General features: G+C 35.3%; 1 protein-coding gene across 4 annotated transcripts in view; it reads left to right on the top strand.

The window, feature by feature from the left end:
- The window catches only part of LOC124169779 (acidic leucine-rich nuclear phosphoprotein 32 family member B-like), a 179,625-nt gene that overhangs the window by 135,980 nt on the left and 17,719 nt on the right, over window positions 1-25,926 (top strand). For 3 of the 4 annotated variants that reach the window (XM_046548524.1, XM_046548526.1, XM_046548527.1), the window contains exons 3-4: window positions 7,606-7,773; window positions 10,158-10,458. In XM_046548524.1, the coding sequence (XP_046404480.1) occupies window positions 7,606-7,773; window positions 10,158-10,458 (469 nt within the window). Of the gene's footprint in view, window positions 1-7,605; window positions 7,774-10,157; window positions 10,459-18,548; window positions 18,711-25,926 lie in introns of all 4 variants that reach the window. The other variant, XM_046548525.1, reaches the window with a different exon arrangement.

Here is a 25,926-nt window from a genome sequence, read left to right on the forward strand (position 1 = left end):
AAACTCCATTTATTTTGTGTTCAAAATTTGAATTGTTCCCCGTAGTGTACCTATTTAGTCATGCCCATTCTTTGAGGCATGGCTGCTGGCATTATTCTACTAGTGGGTGGGATGCGATTCTATGACCTTTAAAATAATGTGTAATAATGCATTTACTCTGTGAGCTCACGGGATCTTGTTACCTTAAGTCCCAGAGAACTCTAAACGCTTGCACTGGTTGAGTGTCAGCTCTTAGCTTGTACGGTATCATCTCGCAATTGGGTCATGCATACCTGATGAATGCTTCTACTGTTGTTCCAGGTATTTTATGTCCATCGTAGTTATATAAATGTCGAGCTTCGAATACAAAAACATCTGATGACGCCCAGGTCTCCAATCCACGTCCTTAGTCTGAGGCTTTGTTTTATTAGTCATGATGAATTTTTTATGATGTGTAGATAGAAATATTTGTGCTATAAAAATTCCATTAATTTTACAGTATTTTGAAAAAATCTGATTCTTTTTAAATAATTTCATTTAAAAGAATATTATTTCTAGGTTTCTTTACTTTATTATCAGTAGTATAATGCACTGATTACTGTAAAAAACGGATTTACAGTTTCCTTCGCAATTCACATATCTCGGTTAATTTAATCATTATGCCTATCGCAGCGTAATAAACTAATCGCGGTTTCATATACAATTCGCAGTTTAATATACTAATCGCAGTAAAAATATGGCCTATGCAAGAGAGAATGCTCTGCATGTCACTCGCTGCAGTGAGTACTGATCTATTTTTTTCAATTTGACTACTGCCATTCCATGCTTTTGATTACTGGGTATTGGAAATGGATTTTATGGACGTTCATTGAGGGATGTAATTAAGGATTTTAGTAACAGTGATGAGGGATTTAATAAAAAAAAGAGAAGAAATACGTCAATGTGAAAAAGATACTTATACAAAAAGACATCATCGGCTTCCTTGGTAACAAAACTCTTTCACCTCTTCAGCCTTTTCTTTTCCTATTTCAATATTTGTACTAGCCTCCTCCTTGCGCTTTATGTTAATATCCTAGTCTTCTTTATGTTAATATCCTAGTCTTCTTTATGTTGATTTTCAACTGATCTGGCAATTGCACTTTCCAAGTTAGTCAAAGTATTATTCTAATTATCCTCTGTCTTGGCTCATACTGCCATACTGTTAGAAAATCGTTGCTTACTAATTCTTTTTCCTTGGATATTGACACCTCATATTTTCTGTTTGATTTCATTGACGGCCTTCTCGATTAAAACATTGAAAATTACGGGGGAAATTTGAAATATTACACACTATATGATATTTACTGATTTTGACCATCTTTAAAGCATTTGGCCCCACTGTGCGACGGTTGAAATCACCATCGCAGCTACGCTAGTAGCGGCGAGAAGTCATTCTCGTATTTCTCTCGAATACATGGATAATCCTCCCGCTCCTACCAGTCCTGGTTTCCCCACAAACCTGCTGCACCCAAAACCACAACCGCAGACCGCCCCCTAAGCCACGAATCCTACCCCCACCTCACCACATGCGCTGTTCAGGTGCAGGCTGTTCGGAGTTCCAATTACAATATCGGTTACTGGGCCGTCAAATTTGAATTTAAAGATTTATGGTAGTTAGAGCGACATCGGCTGAAGTCAAGTGATGTACTCGGGCTACCTATTATGCACGCAAACGAGTCGCCAAAAAGATTTAAACAAAAGAATACATTATTAGGAATGAATGTGTGAAATTTTGCACCGCAGCACAATACAAACGTCAAAAATGATTTTTTTAAAGGTATTTTCAGTAGTCAACTTGACATGTTTTAACACTGCTTCGAACATTTGCACGCTGAACTGTTAACGACACACCGTGGTTAAATATTCACAATCTTAGTGGTGAATCATAGATTAGTACATACACTTACATATAAAAAAAAGATTAAGATACAAGAAAGAGACGCTCGTCATTTCATATTTCGCTGAAGTTGGCTTCAACGCCCTGAATATTATCCTCATCAGAACTGAAAGTGTATTTCCGCATAAAAGTTGCGTTTGCCCCATTTTTATGCAGAAATAGAACTGAAATGCATTAACACTCTTAAAAAATTGTTAAATATTTTAGCAAAAATCATTTAGCAGTAATTTACCAATCATCTATATAAATAATGCGGCTATCGCAAGAAAAGGTTTTATGCATATAAAGAAATGAATTGCATGCATAAATAGTAATGATGTTATTTAAGGTAATGTTATCGAAATCAAGTAAAATAGTATCAATAAATGGTTCTCCCCTTTCTTAACACCACTCTTTGTAGAATAACATCAAAACTGGAATTTTTCGTTATCAACCACGCTTGAGATTCTAGAGGTTCTAGAGTGAGATTGAAAACAACTGACATGAGTTTAACTGAGCGCTTTGTGTACAGAATACAATATAAGCGGCGACCAGCACTTGGAGATACTCTTAGACCAGGAAATCATAGAAAAAAACCAGGTGTATCATATATGAGTCATTGGAACGGAAGATGTTTAAGCTCGTATGAGGCCCAATCTCAAGAGTGTGTGGTGCTATAATCTTGTGTTTTACAATTGAATGTTTTTCTGGTGGAGGTATATTTTAGCCCTCATTGAAAGCAAATAGTGAACAAGGATTTCGTATTGCCCTCTAATTTTATTTTAACAGCTTAATACACGTGTTGTAATTGCTACATAATCATGATTGCATGCATTGCATGCATCGTCAGGTACTAACGGTACTAATACAATACGATATATTTGTTCCTCATTTGAAATGTTGTTCCACGACATCTCTCCGAAATGAGTTGACTTTGCTCATTGACAACAACTTAATTTGGCGTAACTACGGCGTTAAACATGTGAGAAGAGTGTATACGAGCTCAAGACGAGATTGCTAGATGCGCTAGCCTGTGCTGTGAAAAAGTGGAATATTTTTGCTCTGGTCCAGGACATATGAAATTAAAGCGTTGTGAACGGGGATAGCGTTGTAATACCTTGACAGCTTATTGCTTATTGTTATATATTACATTTCTCATTGTATCTCGAACCATTTCATCTTCGAGTGTTTAAACAATTCATTGCATAGGTGAATGTGAAATTGATAATTCGATATTTGATTATCTGTAGCTTTTTGAGATGTCAAGATATTGATGGTGTTGTGGCATCAAAAGTTTTATATTTTCACGTATTGATCCATAATCTAGCAGGTTTTTGTCCTTTTATATTTCTGAAAGACAAAATATTAATTCGCTGTACCTGAAATCTACATATTACCGCGAAAGTCGCCTCAATAGGCGTGTGACGGGGTATTTTAGGACACCAGCCGGTAGCCTGAACGATAGATAGTACACCAAAGTTTTTGTGCGCTCTGTAACATGTTCTGACTCTCTGAGTTCGACGTAGCATTTATTAAAGGTATTTATTGGAAAAACAAATTGGTAAACCTATCCGTTCGGAAAATCACCCCGAGCTTATGGGCCCCCCACAACGCTCGCGTACATCGTGAAGCGTATATAATTCTTAAGCTGTTTTATTTACAACAAACTCAGAAAAAATCACTAAATAGACAAGAAGACCATGATATATTATTAAATTTTATAAGCTGTGAAATTCCCACGTGTCGTAGTATTTTTCTGGCGAAATTGCTATTTTTTTATTTCTTCTATATAATTTTTAAAATCCAGGATAGCGTCAACATCCATTTCCGGGGAAGGACCCTCGGTAAGGAGCCTATCATGAGCCCCAACCGAAGGCCCCTAATCACCCCAGACCGCCCCTGACAGTAGCTAATGGTACGTAAGAAAAATCAACATTGATTGCCATGGGAAAAATTGGCCTGCATCGGATTGAATTATGGTTATTTGACTTTGCGGCACCTTGGCACCTTGATTCTCGTCGATTCCGTGGGAATCAAGGAACCTAGATAGCGTTGTGGTTTGCGCAATGGCCTGGAGAGGCAGAGGTCCGTGGTTCGACTTCAGGAGAATGTTTCCCATCACAACTGATGTGAAATTCGTCGATGGTCACACGGCAGAGTTGAAATATACCATACAAAAAAGTTCATAAATTCTGCTGGTGGCTTTATTCCATTTGATATGACGCGAAATCCCCCAATTAACTTCTCTAAGCTCTCTCGCTGTTCATTTTTTCTTCCGCATTGCGTCATAAGGGTTTATTTTGTATAGTTACAGGAGCTGGATATGAGATAGCTCTTTCATCTTCTGTGAGACGTAATCGAGTGGTCGTAATTGTTTGACATTTCGACGAAAAAGGAGAAAAATTTCGCGGGAAGGTCAATTTCACTTCAGTTCGAATTAACGTAGCCCCAAAACCAGTAGAAAACAGCGCGTGAAAGAACTTAATATTTGTGTCACCATTTTTCATCTCGTGCCTAGATGGTTCGCCCATGTAACCGGGAGCGATTTCGAAAAACTAATGATAATTAAACTTAACGAAAGAGAATAATATTTAATATACCAACTTCACTCTGTAATAATATTTTTGAAATTTGTTTTAGTGTGGCATATTTTTTTGAGATTCTTCAATTGAACGAGATCGTAGCGAAATTCTGAGCTAAAGTAAAGAGAAAAAATTAATGCTAATTACAGAATATATTTTTGCATGGGTAGGTAATTTAGGTTGGTATTGATTGATAACTTGGACTGGTAAATTGCTGCGTACAACGACAGAGTTTACCAATATGGCGATGAGCTGCTCCTGAGAATAGCGTGAGGCATAGAGGAATGAAGTGTTTAAGTAGATTCAATTCGGATAGGTTATCGACATGTGTGGTGAAAAACCTAAATGTTTATATCATTGTAGTCTGATCACTGGCATAGATTGAAAATTGGAAACTGTTGTTTCAGCTAGTTACCTTCTGATATTGATTTTGGATTATCGAGCATGTTAGGGACTTGCATGCATGGCTACTCGGAACGAAACGGCTATTTTTTCGTCAACTATTTTCAGAAATGGATGCATATTGTTTCTGATATAGAATATACAGTCTCGCAACAGTTTCCCCGATCGGAAAATCATTACTCTCGTTGAATAAGCAATAAAACTTAGTTTGCATTGTGCTGAAATTTATAATCATAGTTTTTTATGGAAACGGCGGTATTTGCTATGAATTGGTCTCAGTCGGCGTTTTTTCCAAAAAATATCTTTGTACTTTAGGTTCATGGCGATGGCAGTTAAAAGTATCCGATTTTGAGAAATTTTCGGAACTAAGCCATTGACCTCAGTCCACAGCGTATAGTAGTTAGAAAGTAGTTGTAGAGGAAGTCGGAGGATTAGTCCTAGGTTAATTAGGTTAGATTATGATCCTTTTCCAATATATTTGCGACTGGCCCAGTCGTGCAAGCTCGGAATATTTCGAGCGGCGTCGCAGCAGGAGATGGGATCTGCGACATTAGGGATGTGGGATAGGGAGAGACATAGAGGTGGGCGTTGCCATGTTTACTTAAAAGTCTTTGTCAGTGCATCGAAACGTAAGGATGTTACAAAAACCCTCGTTCCACTTGGCAACGCAGCAAACTAAATCACGAAGCGTACACCGCGGAGATCTGAAAGTGTTCCCGGAGAAAGAATTCCCGGAGGCGAGGCTCCGCTCCGCCAATCGCGCTTTGGTTGGTTTTCAGTAAGTCACGTGCCCTCCGACCTAACCCCCCAACAAACTTGGGCATGTCTCTCAGTCGCAAAGATATTTGAAATGAACTCTAGCTGACTCCAAGGGGGATGTATGGCGTGCAGTCGCTATAAAGAAAAAAATCCCGGGTAGTGGAGTGGGGGGAGGGCTGAAGTCACTTTAACCCCCCTCCGATGGGTAAGTGCCTGTCTCTCAATAAATACTGACATTATCTATGTGTTTTTTGTACATTTTACATATTTTATTTTGCTGCCTACATGGAATTGTTTCGTAAGATGCACATTGTCGACACCATCTTCTTGTTAACTGGAATCCATCTACATGCTATCCTGCATGCCGCCAAAAAAGCCGTGCGGCGCGGGGGTTTAGGACACCAGCCGTTTACATATTAAAAGCAAATGCTCTAACAAATTACATCCAACATTTATTGAAGTCCGTTATGGTTCGGGGGAAAAACGAATCCCTATACCTATGTTTTGGGAAAAATATCTATATTAATTTATCGTTTCTGTCGGACGTAGAAATATACTGGGGCTCTAATTATATGTTCTCCGTGTTGCTCTTAAAGGTATCTATTCTTAATTATTCAAGCAATCTGAGATTTGCGCGTAGCCTCCGAGTCTCCAGCGGCTCCCAGCCTTATTCGCTTAACATCTGGGTAACGCTGTCTGTACGCCCGTAGCAGTTTTTGACCAATCGTGCAGCTTTCCTTTGTATCACATTCGGTTCACCGCATTGGATCTATAGGGGGTGGGGACTAAAGGGGCAATAGCCTCCCCATTTGGTTTGAAGCTCACAATAGATAAAATCGAAATTTTTGGAGGTTGCCACTATCTACAAAAGTATTTATGTAATTATATATTCCAATGTATTTTCCTACCTTAACGAATGGAAATAAAAATTATATCTAAATTTATGGCTTATTCTTTATCCATTTGGTACATACAGAGAGGGGCTAGTAGGGGAATAGCCTCCCCCTTAGCTATACAATTTGCACTAGATAGAATGGTAATTTTGTTTGGACCCCCACTATTACTGCAAGGTTATTTGCCCCGTATAACTATCCTGGATCCGCCTCTGGTTCACAAATTAAGTCATTCTGCATCGGATTCCATATGCTCGCATTATATGAATTGGGGTTGCGTATCTCAGGAGTATTTTGTGTTTGTGCAGCATTTTCAGCAGAAGGGGTCTCACTGTCATGTGGAGGTCCCTGTTCGTCCTGTAGAATCGTGTCTCATACTGGCACTTATACTTTAAATTGATTTTCATAAAATGCTCGATGTGGGACAATTATTGCAGCATTTACTCCCAATTATTGCCATAGAGGACATATTTGCACTAGCCTAGGACTGCATTGAAAAGTGTTGAATTGGATAGATTTTATCACAGTGAATAAAAATTTTGGTTACAGCCCTAATGGTAGTTTATTTTCTCGTGAAATTCGGATCGCTCTACTGTCAGCATCCAAAAAGGCGACTTCTATGGACTCATTAAAATGCGCAATGGGTGACTGCACATTTAATGGCCGGCTGGAGAATCCTCTTCTGTAATATTCATCACTATGGGAAATGAGGCATTTTCATGTGCAATATTCTTATAAAACTTAAGTGAAATTTTTAAATTAGGAGATGGTGTGTGAAAATTCCTATTATCAGAAAAATTGATAATAAAAATTATTATTTTATTATTCATTGATGGGTATTAAAAATACTCCACTCTTATTTTGTTATTAAATCTATTTTACTTAATTACAATCAATTTTTTATTTTTACAATGTGTTTCTGTTGAGATAATGCTAATGATAAACACCTGAAAACTTTTGTATAAATGTTAACCTTTACTTTTGCCTTTTTAAACTTTCACTGTGGATAAAGTGAAAATATGTGCTATTTAGGTACTCCATTATCTAATTGATTGTCTATTTTGTGTCATTTCAGTGTCAACAAAATCAACAGCCTAGCGGACTTCCAGTACTGTCGAAATCTTCAAGAGCTTTATGTTAGGAAAAATGAAATTAGAGATTTAAATGAAGTGTGTTACCTTCAGGAACTGCCCAACCTTAAGTGTTTATGGCTGGCAGATAACCCCTGTGCAGATGTTAACTTGTAAGTATCATTTAATTACCTTTTTTACTATCTCTGTAGCATAGATATAAAATAAAACTTGAATTTGTAACATTAACAGGGGTGGTTTGGGGTGATTGGGAGCCCTCGGCTAGGCCTCATGATGGGGCCCTCCTTACCAGGGGATGTGGGGGCCCTCCCTCAGAAATGTTTAGGAAATTGCATGCCCGGAAATGGATTTCGTCTCTCTTTTGGCTCTTGAAAACAATATAAAAGTAATTAGTAGCAATTTCATTAGGGAAAATAAAACTAAAAGTGAAAATTTCACTGTTAATAAAGTTTAATGATTTTTTATGGTTTTTTAACCCTTAAAATAACCCTTTCAAGAAAGCATCATGTTCTCTTTTATCTTCTGACAACTTTATTTTATTTATTTTTCATATGATCTTTTTAAACTTAGTGTATTACAAATAAAGCAGCCAATGACAATGTATTACTTTCTAATTGCAAAAACCTTTGGCTTAATTAATCTGAGTCTTTTTATTACACCTTTCATGTATGCTTCACGACAGAAGCTAGCGTCGTTAGGGAAATCACAGAGGGCCCCCAAAGCTTAGGGCCCTCGGCGATTACCGACCTGGCCAGTCCGCCCCTGAATATTTAGTTCTACTCTTCAAAGCCACAGATGTTGGGGCTACCATATCATAGGCAAATTACGCCTAATATCCCATTTGTACTACAAAAAATTTATTGTCTCTCTCTTATTTTTTATGCTTATATCAGGTAGATATAAATTTATTAGATTTGACTGTTTCTACATGCTTAAATTTCTCTCTGCCCCACTCTCCATGACGTGACGGCGGGACGTGATCACAGATACACGTCCTGCAGTAGTTGCAACCTGGTAACTTGTGCAAGACGCGACTATGTGGCGTGGTGCCTGATAGTGTAGCTTCGGACATCGAGTGGTGGTTTTGAAGCATTCGTGCAAACCACTTTTCTGTATCCATGATCACACAGCCACTGATGAGTGGTTTCAGAAACCAGGCCTGACATGGAGCATTAATAATACGAATACAACCATGTTATCGCTGCTAAAAAGATCGCAAACTGGCAAAGAAAGCTCTCAATGAGTCCGGGAAGCACTCTTAAATAACAGAATAACTGTATGAATAATAATGTATTGTTTTTTTACGTAAATTATAAACATTACAAGACATTTAAGAGAAATTTTGGATTATCCGTGTTTTCCGATTATTCGTGCCGTCTCTCCCCATCATTAGCCCATATTGAATAGGGTAGTTTCCTTCATCAAAGAAAATGAAAGGCATTGATTGCGATTCGTTACCCACCAATAGTGTATTCATAATACACAAATTATTTGGTTTTTGAAATCCCGGTTTAGACGAATGGCAAGGGTCAAATTTTATCCTCATTTGAAAAAGGCCAGATTGGCGCCCATGCGATTCCAATCCACGTGACATCACAGGGACCTAGTTTCTACACGAGAGGATAGGAGTTTTACATCGTCTGAGGTTACCAATGCATGCATGAGGCACAGAGCTCAGGGAAACATGTCTTAATAATCACCTATTAAAACTGGCTAAGGTCGGAAAGTTTTCTTCGTTTGATAAGGTATTAATAAACCTTTTTTAAGCCAAGCGCTACCAGCCAGCAAGGTACTCAGCTACCCGCTAGCATCCTGCGTCCTATCAGCGCTCAGAGCCTCGATCAAGGTCACCTCACAGGGCGGGAGGGGGAACCAGAAATGTGTGGCACGGACTTTTTCCCATCATTCCTACTTAGCCGTCGCATTTTCGCGTGCTTGAAATTTTTCACTTTTCATTTAATCGCGAAAAATAGATATCGTCATTCGAAAATCTAAGAGCGTGAAATACGTACTCCAGAAGTAATAATCTTTCGATTTTGGCAATACAAAAATAATAGGAAACCACCCTATTGGTAGTGTACTGTAATAATCTTTCAACACATAATATTATAATACATAATATTCAAATAAAATTTATCAATTATCTCGAGTTTTTTTACAAGTTATTACATAGTTAGTTATTACATTATATAAGAGTCATAATTATTATTATTTATTATTAAAGTTATTAAAATAACATATTTTAATGTTATATAACATATTATTATATGTAATAACTATAACGTTAATAAAGTCTTTCACGCAATAATAATTCAAAATCATTAGCATTATACATAATGCTTTATATGTTAGCATATAATTGCTAAGTGCTAATAATAATGCTATAAAGCATTATAATGCTTTATATGTTAGCATATAATTGCTAAGTGCTAATGATAATGCATTATATGCTTACAGTCCCAAAACTTTCCAAGTTTTAGGTTCTCTTCCTTAGAATATGATTCAATCAAGATATTCTCTTCCTCATTTCCTGTAGATACCGTCCCACAGTGCTCAAAGCATTGCCTAGGTTACAAAAATTGGACAATGTCGCAGTGGAGCCGGAAGAGGTCCAAGATGCAATGAGAAGAGGCCTCGACCTTTATCATCCGGAAGAGCAACAGCCTCCCACTCCCTCCGAATACGAGAGCACAAACACTCCGAGAAGAAAAGCTGTAAACCATTCTCCCCAGGCATCCCCTTCAGACTCTCCACAAGGGTCCCCGGAACAGTGCTGGACACTCAGGCCAGAAACACCCGTTCACCATCACCAACAAAGTCCCAGCAATGGACATGAGGTAAGAAAGTTTGTTTTTGGGATGATTGCTCGGGCCTTGAGATGCACAAATTGGCTAAAAACATAAAAAATACTAGCATTAAAATTCCAGTTTGTGTTCCTTTTGAGTGTTCCTCTAGTATTATCATGGCGTGGTGTGTGATTTTTGGATAAATTTTACTTTCTTTGTTTTCTTAACCAATTTTTATTACATCGATGATTATGTGCTAATGAAGATTTTTTTGTTTTTTATTAAAAATATGTACCTTCGTTGTTATTTTTGAATTAGGTAACAGATGAAAATTTCAAAAATCCTTTTGCCTACGTCTTGCACATTTATTTTATTTTCTTCAGTGCTTCAAAATATTTAGCTGTTGTCACATATAACTCTTTGAATTCTTAATCAAGCTTGAAATTGTAATAATCGATATGTGTTCATTATTCCCATAGTTACTAATCCCCATAATATATTATAGTTTCAAGTTTGATGAAGTGTCCAGTCAGTTTGGGCTGTATGTGATAATAGTTAACAGTAGTGAAACCTTGGAGATAAAAATTTTAATGTTCAAGACATTGATTATGGAATTACTTTTTTAATAATGACCTAATTCCAAAATTAAAAAAAGATATTACATCTTGAGATTTGGTCAATGATATTTTTTTCAAGCTAATGCTTCAAAAAGTTTTATTATAAACATAGGAACCACGTTCTTACACTTTTATATTCGTAGCCATTACAATGAAAATAAATTTTTTGATAGGTAGGCTTGAGAAAAAAATATTGAATCATTGACCGAACCTTAATACTGAATTACGACAAAAGAGATAAAATTTACAGCATTTTGATGATTGTTTTGAAAGTAAGTAGATACTGCATTTGCTCAGATAATATTTGCATGACTTCAGTGCATGCATCACATATTCACAGGAGTCTGGAAAAACTTAGTTTGTGGGTTATGCAGATGACCAGCTGGTATTCATCATTCACCTTGAGACCATGACTTATTAACTTATCACTGATATGTAATGACTTGTACATCATATCATAATCACTGTTTAGTTGACAGTTTTAGTTAATGCATTGTAGTAAATGTGAGTATTTATTTTTTCGTCGTAGATTTTTTTTATATTTTTAGGTTGAGTAGGTTAATACATTTGTTATGATTATAGTGACTTTGTATGCTGCCATGGTTACAAGTGCTAATATATTTATGGGCAGAGAATTTGTCATTCCCTTTTGCTAATATATTTGCATCTGATGGTTATCGAAGTCACTTTTATTTGCAATACTTTCAAGATACCTGTCATTCATGGGGGACAAAGTTGCATTTAATTAATTGGACAGTGACTTATTTAGTGAATACAATGCCATTTACTGGGCCTCAAAATGGTATCACAGTGCTAATATCTTATTTGGTTGGCCCCCATCAAAATCCTTTTCGACTAACAATGACCTTTTGGTATAATTCAGTGAATGCCTCGCTGATAAGTCCTGAATCAAACTTTGAATAAATATTCTTCCTTTTTTATTTAAACCATCCCTGACATAAATTCTGAGATAATTTTGCATTCTCCATCTCTTTTCCTACAGCTATGTAATTACATTCCCATGAATTCACTAAACAAATTTATACTTTATGATTTGATGCTGGTTATATGTTGCATACAGGCCCAAGAGTTGAAAAATGAGCAAATGCAGTGCATACTTTATGATATTGGTTTTCAATTTAAAAAAAATCAATTTATTCTCATTCACTGATTCATCATCACTATATGTAGATATAGTTACGATGATGTCTATATATTCAATAAGTCTAACTTATTTTAACCTATGTATGTATTATATTTCTGGAAAAGGTTACTGTTGGAATTAGGGGCTCAACTTCTTTTTTTCTTTTTTTTAGATGCTCTAAATAGGTACTTAATATTCACATTTTTCCCATGGTTTGGCACGTACTTGAACTAGTAATGCTCATATCACGCTTTATTTACACCACCATCGTTGAATTAGAAGTGAGTTGTTCCTAATTATGCACTATTTCAATTGTTTAATTTTTAAATTAATCATTGTTATATGTTTTTATTGTTGAAAATAAAAGACCTTCAACTTTACAATAAAAAAATATTTATCATCATTCAACTCCATACTTCATTTTTACATGGTGACATCCAGAAATCTGTTTAAGCATTTAAATTTAATTTTATTTAAAACTAAACACCAACCATGTCAGTAGACATGTAATATGGGAGCCAGAGACTGCTCTAAAAAGATGCATGTAATTGTTGAATGCTGGCGTATTCCTCTATCACTAGGTTTTTTTAAATTATTAGCATCCCCATTAGTTTACGGATTTCATGAAAGAGTACCTACCCTAATTTGTTGTATGTATTTGAGAATAGTTAATTGGACTGTATAGATACTTAGTTTTTATGTAGCCATAGATATTTTTAGTCTTAATATTTTTTTGTATTCAGCATCCTTTAGGCCTAGGAATACATTTCCTTATTGTTCCTGCACTGTAATATGCCATGATAGAGAAACTTGTATTTTCGTGGTACAATTATGAGGATAATTAATAAATTTTTCCATTCATTTCTATTTAATTATTGTTATTCAATCTTATGTCATTGTTAGTGCCAGTGGTTATATTAGATAAAGCGTAACTGCTACCCAAAATATTTGTTAGTTATGTTCACTATTCAATGGCTGTATTTTGATTTAAAAAAAATATTATTTCTTAGAGTGTAAACTATGGTTTGATATTTATGATTGTATTTTCTTTCAAATAAATTTATAGCTGCTACTTAGTCTGTACATACATCCTGAAATATAGCTGTAAGCCATTATATTCTCTGATCAGTTGGTTTTTTAAGTTATTTATTTTATAATGCATTGCACAACAGATTCTTGTGGAGGTAATTCATATTGAAAAAAAAATTATGTTGTCCCATACTTGAATTCATTGGAATGACTCATGGGAATTATTGTAGCTCAGCTATGAGTAAGGGTGTTGTTATGACACTTTATAAAAGAAGGTTAATTTATCAATCTATGCTTTCAATTCCAAATTTTATTGAAAAAGTATGTCTAAAAGTTTTAGCCTGTTATTAAAATATGTTTTTATGTTGCACACATTGATTCTTATTTGTATAAATTTATTATTGCGAAGGTATGTATGGTGTTCAGTTATTTTGTTGAATATTCATTTTTAATTGTTATCATATGTTTAGCGAGATTGTACTGTTTATTTTTATGGAAATCTTTTTCATAGCTGCTGAAGAATTGTAAGAAAGATTTTTTTCTTTTTATTAGTGTCACTCATTTTGAATAGCCATATCCAAGGATATTAGCCTTTTGTTATAGGAATAGATAGAATTAAGGGACCATTTACTACTCATTGCAATCGAGGAGAAACCATCTTTAGCTCAATTATGTACTATATGCGCATGATAAAAATACTTTGTGTTAACAAATCATTTAATACTTGATGCATTTTGTACATTTTTACTCTACATCTAGTTAACATGTTGGTTATAGTATTATACGGCAATCCATTAGTCAAAAGTTTTTCATACGTTACCATTTCATGCATATGTGTATACATGTGTATGTTGATGTTCACAGCAGTCATAAAATCTGTAATTTTTCAGGAATATTACTTTTCCTTATCCTGTGTCTTGTACGTTGTATTATTTACTGTGCAATAGTTGTATTCTTTGTGATATCATTCCCTGATCATTAAATTTTTGAGCTTTTCAAATTCCTACCCGTGTATGTGTGATTACATAGCTACGAAATTTAAATAAAAATCAAAGCAGGTTGTTGAGTTTCCTCAACGTGACACTTCCTTCTAAATGAACGGTTTGTCTCATCATAAGGTAGAAATTTCCTATTCCTAAAAATAAGCCTATTATCCATCATCAATATCAGGCATGTCTTTTCTTCAGCAGACATTAATTCTCAGTGGGTTGTGTAGAATTTAACTTCAAATTCAAAAGTATTGCTACAAACTGTGCAGTACCACTTTGGTTGCATTTTGAAATCTTATATGTATTTATAGTCTCAGAATTTTTGTTTGAAGATTTTCGCAGCTTCTTTTATCTATCTTGTGTATATACCCTATATGAGGGGGTGAGAAGTCAAGGGGTACAAGTGATTTTCTTTCTGAACAGAATTAGGAACAGAAATTGATGAGAGAAATATACATCAACTTATGATACAAGGGATATGTTCAAATAAGGATGATTGGGCAAAGTTGTCATTGCAGAAATAAGGTAACTGCGGATAGTTTGCAAACGCGTCTTTATTAGCATCTTTGAAGTCACAGAATCATACAGTAAAGTTCGTGTGCACGAATACATACCAGAGTGCATAAGGCAAAAAGAAAAACAAAATACACACTAAATTTATCAGCAGACAATACTGGGAATTTAGATTAACAATGCAATTCAACATGATACGATTGAATCTCTGTTCTGTGCTGGCATCAAGTGGAAAATTAAGTGCACTACTAAATATCTAGTTGATCTCGTGTATTTTATTTACCTAATTTTTTGTAACTAATTCTGTTGAGTAAAAATATTAGCTTGTACTCCTTGGCTTCTCACCCCCCCTCCCCCCATATAAGATTGAAACGAGAACATTACTCTCATTGACTTGATAATGCTCCCAGTAAGAGGAGTGAAGATGTTTTCCACGCATCATTTCCCGTAGAACATGCAAGATAGTCTCAGAATTCTTGAAAATAATGAGTATTATTTTGAGCCATAGCAAAATGGCAATGCTTGATTCGTACCAATACATAATCCATATTTCATTTCACTGTACATCGAAGTTCAGTTTCCTGACGTACCTATCTGTTTAATTTTGATTTTTTGTCACTCATTAGATCACTGATTATTTTATGGTAAATATGGCGTGTAGGACTGCAGTGAACATTGAAAATTTTGATGATCCATAATATTCAGTGGCCTCTGATATTAAATACTTAATATACATAGTACATACTTAATACCTCATGTTTGGAGCATGATATAGGAACATCCTCTAGTCCTTTAATATTCAGCCAAATTCTCCATGTTTAATTTCTCTGTCTTGTTTATTGAAGGCATCTCATAATTATTATATATTTTGTTTGAAACATTCTAATTTGTCACTAAACATTTTAGAAGATTCTTTATAGCTGAGTCAAAAAGTTAGTTATTCATATTTTGAACCTGCATTTTCCCTTTGGTGAAGGTATGATTAGGTATTCAATGTTTTATGTATCCCCTCTGTAATGTTTTTGGACGTCATGTTTTCTTGGGTACCAGAGTTTTGTTCTGCTTTGGAATGGAATGAATCCCATGATCTATTTTGTATGCAAACTGTCTGTGTTCAGTTTTCTTATTGAAAGTAGATTGTCAAACTGTCATATACCTTTCAATATTATTTTCTTGGGTATAGTTGCTGAAGTTTGTTAGTGAAAGATAGCCTTCATTATTTTTAAACATTTTTATAGTTTTTTCTATAGCCCCTCATAGTTATAACATAGAGTGTAAATTTACTGTCCTACATAGAATTGATGTCACAATTCAATTCAAAATGGAATGATCACAATAAGGGGTATTTATGTTATGTTGGTATGTACCTTGGGTGCGTTAGTTTTAAGAATTAGTCACTTATGATTTGGTATTTAATCTTTGAATGTCAGTTGTATGAAATTGTAATTTTAACAGATAAGAGACTTAAGAGAATAAGGTTTTATTTTTTTATTTTTAATAGTCTTGAATTAAATCCTGTGAATAAATTTCAATTCAAAATATTTCATAGCACAGATCAAGTTCAATAGCATGCATTTTTAAAAATTCATGCATAGTCGAAGCCAGGTTTTTTTTTACTAATAATATTTTTTTTAATAAGCAACCTTTAATTAATCTTATCCCAAGTAGTTGGCTAACTTTAATGTGCTGCATAATCTTATGAAGTATCTCTTTTAAAGTCATTGTCTTAAGGCCGTTTTATACGGTACACGGAATTGCGCAATCTGATGTACATGCGAAGGCGCAATCAAAATTGCGTCGTGTAAAGTGGCGAATTGCTAGAACACATGTGAGAATGCGTGGATGCGAGACGGCAAAATAGCCTCTGTTCTAAGTTCGTTCAAGCACTTGCGCAATTCCACGCCATTTTAGAAATTAATGCAGCTCTAACCTGCCCAATTCCGTGCCCCGTGTAAAACGGCCTTTAAAGATACTTCAAATCTTGGTTCCTGCGTACTACGGGTAAAAAAAAAAGTTTGAATTTTTAAATGCCATGTAATCATTATTTGAATGATAAATTTTTTTAAATTTGATTTACTGTGCAAAAGGCAGATGATTGGCTTGGATTAGCCATAAACTGCATACATATTTGAGAATGTGGAATAATTTTAAAGAATTTTACCCATTTTGGATGGCTAAAATTATGGAAACCAGCATTTATGACAAAATTGAATATGGAAATGCTGCAAAAGTTGTAATATGACACATAATGGCTTTTTGAGCATATCCATATTCCATTTTCCATTTAACGCCTTAGAGCTTGTATCAATTTTTCAGTATTTATGACCTTTAATAGCATTTTTATCAATTCAGATATTCTTATCGGGGGCAAAACAAAGGGATCATATGTGTTATTATTTAGGGGGATTTTATTTGTTCTTTTTGTTATATTGTCATACATTCTCCCAATTCCAAATTTTATTTCATGTTGGCTTGATACATAACTTAATAGTTTGAACATCCATTTACATATGGGTGAACTCATGTGTATTTCTTTTGGAGTGATTGGCTATTTAATTAAATATTTTGTCAACTATAACTTTGCTAGCATTTCCTCGCAGCTGAACTTTAAAGCCACCGAGTGTGTCCATCAGGTTGCGAATGTGGGTCGATGTGTAAATACAGAGGTTAGCTGTATGATAAACGAGTTCATTTGTCAAGTAAGCAGTCATGGACAAAAGCTGTGGCATTCTGAGGGGATATTATTCTATCCTTGGGTAAGGTAGGCCATTTAAATGTTCTGAAACCTGTGAAGATGCCATGACTTGGTAAGTGGAGGCCGCCAACAATCATGCCTCTCTTCAACCGGGATGGAGTGCAGCAGCTCTTCTTCACATGAGTGAAGGTGGAGACCATAGTGATCAGTACAGCAACACACATTTCATTGCGGTGGTTGTAATATATTTGATTTAATGGCTGTAGTACAGCAATGTGGAATGGCAAGGGGAAACCACGACATTATTATCTCGAGGAGTAACAACTACTCCACTCATTTCTATATCATGACATGGTGGAATTCTCTTTAGTAAAATATTCCAGAGGTAAATTAGTCCCACATTCAGATCTCTAGGTGGGGATACATCGGTCAAATTTGATGGAATGTTAAGGATATGAAAAAGGAATGTAAATTGCTTCGCACCTGCGGTAAACAAGAAAACTTGTTGGTAGAGATGAGAAGAAAGATCATCGATCTAGTAGGCATCAGCTAAATGAAGTTATCTCAAGAAGGACATTTTTGGAGTGGAAGATACTTTATGATGCACACAGGATCTTAAATGGAGCCATGCTCCATGCTGGAGTGGGAATTATGTTTAGAAAGAGCTCTGGAATCCGTGTGAAAAGCTACTGGGGGTTTAATGAACGGATAGTAATGGTGAAGATAGAAACAAAACCTCAGTTTCAACAACCAGTTTCCACCAAAACAACCAGTTTCAATGCTAATGCATCATTTTCAAGAGCTGTCTCTGATGATGGGTGAGCATTGAAACCGGTTGAGAAAGATTTAAAAAGTGTGGAAAAATACTACAGCTGTTTCAATTATTACTATCATGGACTTCCACAAAGTCAGCTCGTCGACAATCAATATGGCGTGATGTATAATATTAGATGTATAAAATTAGAATATTAGAATGTAGGCACTATAAAAACCTGGCATTTAAATAAAATGGCCTTTCACTCCAAAGAAATATGCACCTATTTAGCGTAAAAAGAGTGGGGTGGGGAAGCTGACTTTTGAGGGCATAGCCTTGTGTAAGGGAAAGTTCTTTCCTGGGCATTTTAGTTGGAAGCTTGACTGTCTGTCGCTAACAGGAGGGGTTTGAGGAACAGGGGGAGTGTCCAAACGAAGAAGTGGAGGCTGCTGAGGAGGAGACAGCAAGTGCACCCTTGGTGGCCCCGTCGTCATCGCCTTGTGCCGATGATGTTAGTGGTGAGGGCAGTGCCCAGCCACAGGAAGACGTGGATCCCGAAAGGGTGCGACCCTATGATGCTTGGTGGAGAAAGCATTTTTTTGTTTTGTTTTGTTTTCACTGGGAGGGGAGCAAGGAATTTGGCCAGAAAATGTGGAAAACATTGCATATCACCCTAAGGAAATGTTTTTGGTTTTCTCTTGTCCCCTGAGAAATGCATGTTTACATGCATATGGCTTTACATGGATGACAGCATGGAGCGGTTGGTGTGTCTTTGCTATGTGAATGTACTTGAAGAATTTCAGGTGTAGGTATTGAGGTGGAAAAAGAGATAAATAGCTGGGAAAGTACTTGAAGGAGTGGGTAAAGAGAGAAACATGCTATTTCAACTCAGAGCCTCAATAACATGGAGTAACTTTATGTAGCCATTAAAGAGAACCTATAATTGGCTACCATCATTTACAAAAAGGTCATGCGCACACACAAAACAGTTTTAGAGGCAGAATTTGAATTTACCGTAAATACTTATATTACATGGTATTACATAAAAGGAATACATCCTCCATACTCTGTCTTGTAAATAACCAAGAGTATACTTTTTAGTATTGAGTTATGATTTTTTTATTTCGGAATCAAATCTGGTAATGCATTGTGCAGTTAAAAGGCAAAAAAGTGCACAATATGCACTATTGGGCCTTTTTAACTAGAAACAATGATATAGTGCAATGTTAGATTTAGGCAGTGGCGGCGCGTGCGTATACGCATGTTAGCAAGTACACACCCAAAGATGAATAAATTATAAAAGAAAACTATTCCTTTGCAACGCGAAGGATAAAAGTACTGTCTGCATATGCAAGAAACATGAGCCTCCGAACGCTACAGCTATCTCCTTTTCGAATTCACCGCTCTACAAGTGTGCGATCCCGTGGCATCATGCCGGGCGCATTTTCGGTCTGTGCGATCGCTTGAGGGTGCTCTGGCGGGACGAGGTAAGCGGGGGGTATGTGCTGTTCAAAGGGGCGATGGGAGCAGACTCAAAACCATGCAAATGCGCACGCGCATGTTTTTGGTGACTGACTAGCAGGTAGTGTAGTGGTGTAGCCGCCACCTACACTACCTGCGCCCAGGATCCTAGTCCGTCTACAGAGCCATCTGTATAGCCGTTTTCTACACTACTTCCTCATGGTGTAGTGAAAGAGAATGAATAGGGTGTAAGGAAAAGAGAATGAATTTCACCTACCGTCACTTGTAAAGGTGTGTTGAGAATAATTATTTTCATTCATGCTAATATTATTTCTGTTCATGCAATTTTAAGGGTAGAGTGTACCAGTGATATGTTTTGCTTGCTATGTATTCTATTACGACGAAATATGACGCTCATTGAATTGGGATTAGGATAATATAATTAAATCATCCTATATCTGCTATAATGCACACCCTAGATAAATTACCACCAGCCGCCACTGGATTTAGGTTAAGAAATGCGGGCTTTTTGTAGGGTGAAGGAAGGATGGTTGTACAATGATAAGATAGAAATTAAATTTCGTCCGGGATTCAATTATGTTATCTTCTGAGTCGCAATCTCGTACAAGTTATAAGACTTGAAAAATAATTGAAAGTTGCACAATTTCCAGTATATATAAATAGAGGCCTTGGTTGGTGGAAATCGGTTGTATTCGTGCCTTAATTAAAAACTGATTGTAGCTTTCCACACATATTTTATGGTTTGCACACTTAGCCATTTTTCCAAAGGTAATTTTCATTTGAACCAGGCAGGTAGCCAGGGAATGAGGGGTTAGTGGAATTTAAGCTGTCCCCCCAGAAGTTCTTTATGGCAACTACCCATGATACAATTGCTGAGGAGATTATTAATCCCTGGGGAATCTACCCTCTGACTCTCCATTTTGCGATTGAAGTTTTAGCTTTTAAATTTAACTTTGTCAACAGAATTTTTATGGTAGAGGCGCAATTAAAAATAGTGCTCTTACATTGACCCAAGTGGTTTGAAAGTTAGAGATTATTTGCTGTGAAAAATATTTCTTCTTCCAGAGAGAGTGACTTAGTGGCAAGGTGGCTAATTGTATGTAATAACAGGAATGATTTTCATCTGTAGCTTCACAACCTCGTTCATTTAAAAGAGCTTATTATTAGTAAATATTTCATTGACTTTGCTGCATTATGCTGTCATCATTGTAGAGTTAGTGTTGTAAGAATGTTGATGATAGGTTTTCGTTTAGCTTCACTTATTTCTTTCATTCTCATCGAGTTCCTGCACCATTCTCTTTAAATAATCATTTTAGTGTTGTGAGTAAATTAATCTATTGATCTTTGCATATTTAATATTTTGAGAAGAGTTAATCTCAGTGTTTGAATGTTTAGCATTTTTTATGGAGCTAACAATGCTTCACCTTAAATTTTGTTCTTTAGTCTAATTGTCGCAGAGCATATTATTATGCAAAAATCTATTCTTTCTCAACTTTTTACCCTCTTTTGATCTTTTTGATGTAGCGTGGACAAAGATTTACACTAGGCTTGATTTTTAGTATGAAAGTTAACTTTTCTGATATTCTACAGTAAAAAAATAAATAGATTATTATAGTAAAATTATAAATAGATACTAGAAATTCATATTATGCTGTTTTTTCATGATTCTATATATTGATATTCACGTACCCATGCTTCACCTTCTTATATTGAGGTGTTTTCGTGCTTGCAACCAGATATTTATTCCCCACCATCAGGGATGAATTTTCGTATAGGCTAATTAGACTTCAGCCTATGACTTCTAGATCAAGAGGGGCCTACATTCAAATTGTTGGCAAGATTAAAATAATAACTTTCTAAAAACAGTGAATATTGAAAGACTCTAAATATGATCATTTTTATTGCACATTTTATATTTATAGTCAAATATTTTCATTAGTATTTGAATCTCTTTTCATTGCAATTGTTGTGTGTTATGTTTGATTTGTTATTGTTACAAGTAATATTTATAGTACTGAGAATAGATATACAAATAAGTGTTCTCAACTTTTTAAAATGTACTATCCGTGCCACATTTATTATAAAGGCTAGTACCAATCACAACTGTTTCATGTAGATATATCAATCACAGTAATGATATTTTTATTAACTCTCATGCAATTCATCTCTCATGTAATTTACAAACTTAACCATTTTGCTCTCATGACATTTCAAAAGCACACGAGGCTTTCTTGGATTTTATTGATCTATATAAACAAATTCTTTTCTTTATTTAGAAAACTAAATACTGTAGTTGAAATACCATTTCATCAGGAGTGGTTAACACTTATATAATCTCCAGTATTGATGTGAAACTAACTTAAAATATTATAAACATTACTTTTACATGTAATTGTACATGGAGACGATATATCAGCATCTTGAGCATTTTAAGGAAACAAGCGAAAGCCTATATACATATGTATTGGCACTTTGAACTTCAAGGGTTAACATATTGGGTGGTGAAAGGACTTCATAAGTGGAGTAGCCCATGGCCTTCATTTCATCTAAATCCAGCCCTCCCAACCATTTGTCTCCTAATGTCATACATGATTTTTTTCACATGGAAACTTATCATTGTGATTTCAGTTTTGCAGATACTTTTACCTGTTTATTAGATGGTGCAAATTTATAACTCTCCACCATGGCATACTTGCTCCCCTTCCAGCTTTTTTGGAAGTACATGTATTGCATTTCATTCAGTTTGCTTGCTAAATTTTAGGCATTGCTATTTAGAAGAATCCTAAGAAAACGTTTGTACTCAAAGATGTGGAACTTGAGAGCTTATAGCTGGCATATAAGCATGCTCTATTGCTCCCTCTGCTTTGTAAATCAAGAAAATGTATCAATGTTGCTTGTGGCTACTCTGAAATGATGTTATAAGTTTTTGAAGCTACATGCTATTTGTAATTCCACGCAATTCTCTTCCCTCTTGTTTTTAATTTATTTAAAGCTATGGAGTGAATTATAATAGGTTCAGGTAATCATATTTTCAGTTATTAGTTGCAGTGAACGTATCAAACTAGTTCATTGTGGCATCCGAACTGATATATTGTAGAAGACAGCATTCATAATGGTGTGAATTAGTCCATATCTTCCACTAGGGGTACAGCTAAGAATTAAGGCTACTTGTTTCTGGTGCAACTAATACTGGGGGGGTCAGGGGGTACAGAAGCGGGAGGTGCAGGGGGCCTCCCCCCCAAACATTTTTAAGATAAATGGTTCAAAATTGTGAGTTTTACGACTTTCTGAGGGATATTTTATTGATCCTTACACTATTATATGAGTGTTATTAATCCAATTAAGTAAAATGGATTTAACTTGAAAAATTCTCTGAGCTCTGGGGGGGGGGGGGGTGGGGGGGGAGTTTATCCCCCAAAACCCCCCTCGCTGCACCACTGTCTTCCACCATATTGTATATATATTAATGTGTTGCAATAATATGTGAATATAACCCCCTTCATTCCTCTTAGATGTATATATTTCACTTGTCTCAGTTCTTTGGTCTCTAATGATCAATGGATTTTTTTATTTCTGTAATTTTATAATTACCCTTAGGTTTGGATGAACATTTTATGTGCCACATTGGTAAGATTAATGATATATGCATGGGAAAGAAGTATCAGCCATTATAGAAATCATGGTTAGAGTTGTTACCTTGGAAAATACTGCTTTTAATGGCAGGAGCGAACTAGAGCTCAAATTTATGTGCAATAAAGAAGTGGCCAGGCTCTGTGAAGTTGCACCATGTTTGATGTTATGCTCAAGCTGTTGGTTTTGGTCGAAATTGACACTTTTTCAGCAGTTTCTTTTTTATGCACATGAAAAAAGAATCCATTTCGAGTGCAAAAATGTGAAAAATCCATGTGGAAAAAAATATGTACTATGAGTGAGGTGGATGCAGTGAGATTGGGCTGATTGCTTATTCTGATTTGAGTGATTACTCAAAAGTAAAATGTTGATGTTTTTTGAAGATGTATGTAGCTTCAAAATTTGTATTTATGGACTTTTCAGTTATGCTAAACTAACTATGTACATAATATATTAGGTCTTGGAATTGGCAAATACCATACAGTGAATTTTATTCCTTATGATGATGGGTTTCCCAGATAGCAGTTTTTTTTGTTAAGGATGTGTTCTAATTGCCCAAATGACAGTTTTTTGTTGACCCATTTCCATTCAGATAAATTCTGATATTCACCTGTCTCTTTAAGCAATTGGGGTTATGTATACCAGCTTCAAAAATAAATTAATAGATGGATTAGGTCAACAAACCATTTAGCAGCACATTTGTAGCAATTTGGAAACAAAATACATATAGCACAGTTTTTCATCCAGAGCCTAACATACTCAGAACGGTAGGGTGCAGCCATATGGCTACGTTTAGCGGTAATGGGTTAAGGACATGTCCTTATTGGTTTTTGAAAACTTTTTATTGCATGCCAGGAACGCAGTATGTTTCAAGTTAATACCCACATGAATGAATAGTTTTTCATCCATTGGAGATAGAATATTTACCTCAATCCTTAGCCTTGTTTTCATTTTCATGGTACTTTTCTCTGCTGACATATTTATTTGTGTTTGCCAAATTGTAACTATTATTTTTAGTGTTATTTTCTAAACAACAATTCATTGCAGGTTTTTTATGTGTGAATATAGTCATGCTCTTTTTGCTGTCCCTTAGCTTAAGGATTGGTTTATGTTGCAGCATGCGAATTGACTCAGCTGCGTTAATACAGTTTACAATATTCCTCCATAGGAAAAGCATGATGCTGCATATGTTAAATTTTTACGCATCACATTTTGTACTTCAATCAGGTATTTTGTGAGAGTCTTCCATGTTTCATTTGCCATTTCAATATTTTGCTCTTTATTTGGTACTGATTGGTCAACATTGTATTTTCTCTGCTTGAAAGTGTGTACTGTTAAGCTTGATATAGAGAAATGCATAGATATGAGTTTTTACTTGTGGAATTTTCCTGTCTAGCATCATAATATTTTGTCTTAATAATTTTGTTCTCTATGATCTGAAGTATGAACGTTGCTCGGATAAGGACATTTGCTGTTATTGATTACATATATGTTCTTTTTGATAATTTTGTCTAGTAGACACTTCTGTTCCAATTACAGAGGTAGTCACTCCCTCAGTACTTATATTTTATCTATGCCATTGTTGAGTTAATGGTTACTACACTCATCTTTATAAATTCATATCATTATTCATGCACCAGTAAATATATTTCTTTTCACTGCTTGGTGTGTGGTCACATCTCATATAATTTTTTTTCGATAGAATTGAAATATCTTTGGAATCTTTGTGAAACCTGATACTTATTATTTGTTGGCTTAGCTTTCTTTCTCCTGATGGTTGATTTTGATTCTCAAATCAGGATGGTATTTTTCCTCTAAGTCTCTCTAGTGTATTGGTGATAGGCTCCATGTATGAATGTTAATTATATTTTACATGAATTCATCTTCCTGACGTATATTACATTGGTATTTTTTTTGTGTGTGAAATGTCAAATGATTTTGAGAGAGCTTTATCCATACCATCAGCATGATACAACTATGAACAGTAAATCACAATGATCTCCTAGAATATGCCCTTTCTGAATATCCTGCCCTGAGATATTTATTGGTGATCACAGTGGGATGGTTTGGTATATTTTTAATAACTCTGATATTGTTTCCACTTGCATAATACATCATCAGTAATGCAATTCTATGCCTTATTTTTAGTGAAAATCAATTTTAAAATTGCAACATTTACATGTGCTAATGCTCTTTAAACTGATTCATCTTTGAGAAAAAATGCTCATCCAATGTACAGTGGGAATTTGCTTTAAAATCAGTCCTACATAGAGGAATAATACTGTAAAGCATCAGTTTAAAAAGAGGGAAGTAAGGAAACCATTCATTGAGCTTTTTCTTATTTTTTTACCTCTGGAGCATGCTTCTTAATGGCATTGATGTATGAATGGTGACGGCATCAAGTCAAGATTTTCCCCAAGTCATAATAATAATAATACTTTTATTCAACGTAAAACACAATATAGTGCAGTAGTCTTCATCAATATATACTAAATCTAAAAAGTACAATTCAGAGTATTGCTCTCGGAAAACTCATTCAGTGAATAGAAAGTTTGCCTCAATATCCACAAGCAAAGAGCATGTTTAAACTTCGGTATTGTACAATTTCTGGCCTCTGAGGGTTAGTGGTTAAACACGCAAAGTTTTCGCTTGTTAAAAATAATTTT

Source organism: Ischnura elegans, chromosome 12, assembly GCF_921293095.1.
Source record: "Ischnura elegans chromosome 12, ioIscEleg1.1, whole genome shotgun sequence".
In the NCBI taxonomy this organism is placed as follows: domain Eukaryota; kingdom Metazoa; phylum Arthropoda; class Insecta; order Odonata; family Coenagrionidae; genus Ischnura; species Ischnura elegans.